The 6000-nt window shown below is 32.6% G+C and overlaps 1 protein-coding gene across 1 annotated transcript in view; it reads right to left on the reverse strand.

The window, feature by feature from the left end:
• The window catches only part of LOC123527355 (6-phosphogluconate dehydrogenase, decarboxylating-like), a 39950-nt gene extending 34224 nt beyond the window's left edge, over nt 1-5726 (reverse strand). The window contains exon 1 of the mRNA XM_053523348.1: nt 5580-5726. Within this exon, the coding sequence (XP_053379323.1) occupies nt 5580-5593 (14 nt within the window). The 5' untranslated portion in view covers nt 5594-5726. The remainder of the gene's footprint in view (nt 1-5579) is intronic.
• Nucleotides 5727-6000: the final 274 nt, after the last annotated feature.

Below are 6000 nucleotides of genomic sequence, written 5' to 3' on the forward strand. Positions count from 1 at the left end.
ACAATAGGATCAAAGATTTATACGCTTGCAGTGACCAGAAAATAGAAATAAAACTGTTGGAACAAAACAAAGAATATGCAACTCTATTTAGATTTTACAGAAAATACAAAACAATGTGATAATTATTATTACATATCATAACATCGCGACTGATTACGGGTATACGGACGAGGTATACATTCTAAATAAGTAGTTAGTATATGCATAGACAATTTAAGCATTTATATTTATAAATTATGAGATGAATAATTCTTTCAAAAAGTATTTAATGAACACCAGGTTTCCTTGCGGCCGACCACCACGGACCATTGCATCCGTCCATCGCAACGCGCGGCGTTCGCCGCCTCCGGCAATGACCATTCCTGAACACCCGAAATATCCGATATGACACCCGTCGCGGCGGACAGTAAAAACGAACACGCGAATTGGAATCGCGGCAACGGGTGTTCAAATGAAGGTTCCGCGCTAGCTGTACTGTAATATCGGTCTGTGTTGCTTGATCTACTTTCTTTGCATTCTGTATAATAGTTTTAAAGTTTTCAATGTAGGAGACACAGCCTTTGCAATATGACACTAGTTTGTGATTTTCATATTTATGTAGTTTATCAAGTTTTTTCAGATCTTCCTTTGAAATGTTTCTTCTGGTTCTTATGATATTCCATTTAGTATGATAAAAAGATGTACCACGCAAGTAAGAAGAATTTTCTGATTGGGAAGTTAGGTTTCCAAATCGGGAAACTCTGCTTTTTTGCAGTTCATTCAGAAAAAGGGCAGATTCAATGTGAAATAAAAAAAATACTAAGACATTTAAGAAAATTCTGAACGGTAGAAATCTAGATATGTCTTTTAATTTCACTATGGCATATTCAATTTTGAGATCTCATGTAGAGTCAAGTTACCTATGCTCGGCCATTTTCATTACATTATTGCTTATACTGTTTTACTTAAGTTCTTCAGTTTTGTTCAGATTCGAGTGTTAAACTGTACACCATTTTAGAAAGTAAGTCAAGTAATCAAGCGTCTGATTGATCACAGATTTTGGAGTAAAATCGTGCGGTGCAACTAAAGGTCAAACACCACTAATTTCACTAGATACGAACCAATGCTCGGCCACCCATTTATAAAGCTTGTTAAAGTTAAGTGCTTTGTTTTTATTATATTTTCATGTTATTAAACACGATTCTTGAACAAATTATGAATATGATAACAATATTTCTGTATTTCGATACAGTTTATCACGTACTGAACATACACGTATTTCAAGTCTTACAGTTTTCTTTCATTTATGCTAAATCACTTTATAACAGTTATCAAGAACAATACAATAAAAAATACTTTTAAATATGTGAATTTAAATGAAAAACAACTAGTTAAACTCATAATCGCAACGTGCGGGTGTGGCGCATGCGCAGTGCGGGCTATTATTTACACTGGCAACACCGATGGTGCCGGCGATAGAAGGCACTTTTAGAAGTAAAAACATACAACTGTCGCATACTTTGTATATAAATCAATAGAATATATATTTTAGCAAATATTTATGTAAAAGTTACACAATTGAACATTTTTTATCATATAGTGCAATTATCGAAACTCAAAAAACGCCAAATGACAGCTGTCATTATTGATCGTTTTCGTCTGCAACAGAAAAGCAAGCGCCTGACCGACACAGATTTGATCCCATTTTGAATTGGCGTCCATAACCCGAAAAGTAAACGACCACTGACAGCAAGGTTTTCAAGTTACATTTTTGATTAACAATAAAGAATATTATGTGGCCGAGCACTGGACTGGCCGAGCATAGGTAACTTGACTCTATAGTCTTATGCACCGGGCACTTTTAATGAACCTACATAAAATATAGTGGTTTTACTTCCCGAATGGGAAGCATGTTACTATAATAAGTAACAAGTTTCCTGATCGGGAAGTAGGGAAAAACCCATAAATAATTTCCCGATCAGGAAGTTTCCCCTACTAACAAAAATATTGGTACATTTTGTAGCTAAATAAATTTGCAAATTTCTAAAACCCTGATCTATGGCATTTCATTTGATGAAATTATTGTATGACAAAATTTCTGGCATGATTTAAGGTTACGTTTTTTAAGAAACAAAACAAACAATTTTTTAATCATGGCCTAATCACTGAATGTCAGATAACTCCCCATTTCAATATTTTCCATGTCTCCGACGGTTTTCTTTAATATGAAGACTTTTGTAAGAATATTTAATGAATTATAAAGACAAAAATAGTGTAAGGACACCATCGGAAACTCTTTTTAACCCTCAGGAAGCTTAATTTGCCAAATTTGTCATGTAAAATAACACGAAAATAGACAAAATTAGCTGTCGCAAATGTGGGTGTTACTAAAATCATATGATAGAGACGAAGTTAAAACATGAATCAAGAACTATAATTGATATTAATCTTTTCTAAAATGATTGCTTTTTTCGACAAATCATTACACGCGCGTATAATTGATCCGAGGTGCCGGAATAATTTGATTTTCGAATGTCGCAAAATCGGTAGTCAGGTACGTTAAAAGACCTTTTATTGTATACATTGTGACTAAATACTCGCTAAATAATTTTAAAATTGTGCATAAAAAGTCTTTAGGTATGCAAATTTATCTTAGAAAGACATTTACTATTCCCCGTGATTAAATAAAAGTAATAGATTTTTGGATTTCCAAAAGTTGTTAGTGTTACGATAAAAAAGGTCAGGTACGTTAAAGATTTCAGTGAATAATTTATTTATACTGTAACCATTGTTCAAATGATTTCAATTTCTTTGTATAAAAACTTAATAGGACCAACGGATAAGCATTTAATAAATCGTTTTATGTTGTAAAATCTAGTTGTATGACTCAAAGATTAAAACGACCGTCAGGAACGTTAAAGTCAGGTACGTGTACAGCATCGTTCTAAAACGGGAATTAAGCCAAAATACTTGCATCTTTCCGGTAAAAATGGTACATTCTCGTATTAATTGTAAATAACATCCACCGGAACGCGTGGTTTCAAAGAGTTTCAGTGCGGTAGACATTCAAATTGAAGGAAGTTTAGAGTGAATTTTGAATGGAGGTTAATGAAGGTAAGAAATACTTATTTATATATGAATATTGTTTTGAAAGAAAATATAAACATCATTTAGTTAATTCATCATGAAATTTAAACCCTACAATTTCCGGATTTTATTAATAAAGACTGTAAACATTTTTTAACGTACCTGACCCATTCGTTAAAGTACCTGACATATATTTTCAGGCGCTTGGCGATGGGCAAGACTAGAGCCGAGTACCAAAAAGAGTATTGAGAAAGGAAGAAGCTTCAAGATAAAGATTTTCTGAAGAGAGAAAGGCAACAAACTAAGCAGTATAAATTACCTATAAACGCTCTAGATAAACATAAACAAAATGAACTTAGAAAGAAAAACAGGCTATTGAAAAGACAAAGTGGAGAAAGAAAAAAGAATAAAATACAACAAGAGAAAGATCGAGAACGAGAGGAAAATACCCAAAATTGTGAGACACAAACAAAGAGCCATGAAGAGCATTATTCTGAATGGACGACAAGAAACAAAAGTAGTCAATCAATGATAGTAAAAATGAGTTTTGAGCCCAGGAAACGATCACAGAAACTCATTTTTACTATCATTGATTGACTACTTTTGTTTCTTGTTGTCCGTTCAGAATAATGCTCCGAGGGATCTACTTCCCAGATTTTATTAACTTCACAACAGCGGGTGTTAAGTGCTGTGTGACGGCCGTATAAAATCGCCCCGATTTCATCTCAGTGTTGTTATATTTTCTGGTCCTTCGGGATCATTGATTTCATTTTACTTAGGTTTGAAGATTGAATACTGCTTAAGCCGGTGCTGGGGGGCGTGGGCAGTGTTGCATTTTCCATTACTGCTCATGAACAGACTCAATCAAACCGAGTCTGCAATTTTCACTTTTTGCCTGTTCTCGGTGCTTCCGAGGGATCTACTTTCCAGATTTTATTTACCCCAAGAAAGGTACCAACAAAGATAAAAAGGAAGTTTATAATGGCTAATGCTATTATTGCTGAAGTACAATCACAGAAGAAGAATAAAACCCAAAAGAAAAGAAGAGTTGTTGCCAATATAGTCAGTGGAAACATTAGAAAGTACAGATGTCTTGACTTGATGAGCAAAGAAACAGGCATAGCACGAAGTGTATAGAAAAAAACAAAATCTAAACGATTAATTGCTGTCGATGAGAAGAAAGGTTCTAGAAAGAGAAAGGATAAAGAAACGCGTAACTAGCTTCATGGAACGAGATGATATAAGTGTAAATATGCCTGGGAAATGCGTTTGTTTATTTTAGTAACAATTTAAGTAACTGTTAGATGTGTTTAACAATTTGAAGTTTTTATTAAGAAACATAGATAAATATGTCAAGTACGTTAACATAAATACTTTAGTCATTACAAGAAGTTTTCAGGTAGTGAACAGTAAATTTACCCGTGTTTTGACAAGCATTTGTAAATTATTACAAAAATGCTTAATCAAAATTGTTCCTTTTGAATTTATATGTTACTTTCTGGCCAAAACTACATTAAGGTCAGGTACGTTAAAATATCATTGTAATTTGTGTTAATGCGAGATTTGAAAGTTGTTAGTATGTTGTTTTTAGCCTACATTTAATTCGACATCAATGAAGATGATTTTTCTAGTCACTTTGCTGCATATTTTTACAATTTAGGTATTTTGTTTTTGTATGACCTTACGTCAGGTACGTTAACAATAACAGTCTTTATAAAGCGATTTAAAAATTGTTCATAAATATGTTAAGATATTAACATATATGTGTTTTTTAATGATCAATGTTTAATCTTCGTTTTTAAATAAAGAAGCCAGAAAACTAACTATCAAAACAGCAGTTAAATGAATTAAACAATTGCTTTTAACAATTTTTCAATGTAAATCCTTATTAACATAAGTTAACATGAAAACCAAATGAACAAATTATGAAACATACAAAATGTTTGATGTCTTTTTCTCAGGATATATTAAAACAAAATAAAAAAAAACACCAATTGACTCATTTGCAAAATTGTACTGCTATTGACAAAGATAAAACTTTTGTTAACGTATCTGACATTAGAAATAGAGTATATCATTTCTGATGAAAATATCATTAACTGTGTTGGTCCGTAGGTGACCCCGTTCTTTTTTTATGTTGTGTTATATGTTTATGAATAAAAAAATAAAACAAAACATGATATATTTTGCACTTTATTATTACGATTTTTTCTGTATGAATATGTTCAGTTATCTGAGATTCAATGTAATAAGTAATATGTAAAATCTAGGACATGACTTTAATCCATCAGTAGATTCTAAGTTCAACGAAATCACTTTATTATTCATACAATGAAAAAAAATAGCCACAATTTAATCATTTAATTACATTTTTTGGTAAGTTTTGATTTCAACTTCAAGATGAAAATCATGTTTTTTGTTGCAATTTTTTTCAACAGACTACGACCGGCTTACAAAATGACTGACATGGAACAAGAGTTCAGCATAAGGTCAAATATTACAAGTCTACTCACTTTTTGTCAGTCATCTTCAGATACTAGGATGCAAATTAACACAAAATTAGCCTTAAACTTGACGTATAAATTCAGAATCCGGCTTCTGCTCGAGTGAGTGGAATTTGTGTACATCAACACCGGTTACTTCCCTGGTTCTCTATCCTGTTTCGGAACGCCAGGGGCCAGTCAACGTTTGGTAATTAAGGCTGAACACCACTAAATCCGACTGTTTTCATTCATATAAAATCCAATTTTATCACGTTTTTTTCGACATTTTATAGCATATCAAATTTTTAGAGACTTATATTCCCCTCAGAAACTATAACGCTTCGAAAAACAAAAAGAAATAAATGGAGTTAACTTTTATATAAGAAAATAAACAAGAGGACCATGATGGTCCTGAATCGCTCACCTGTTCCCACATGACCCAGTTTTGAGT

The sequence above is a fragment of the Mercenaria mercenaria genome, chromosome 14, assembly GCF_021730395.1.
Source record: "Mercenaria mercenaria strain notata chromosome 14, MADL_Memer_1, whole genome shotgun sequence".
Taxonomy (NCBI): domain Eukaryota; kingdom Metazoa; phylum Mollusca; class Bivalvia; order Venerida; family Veneridae; genus Mercenaria; species Mercenaria mercenaria.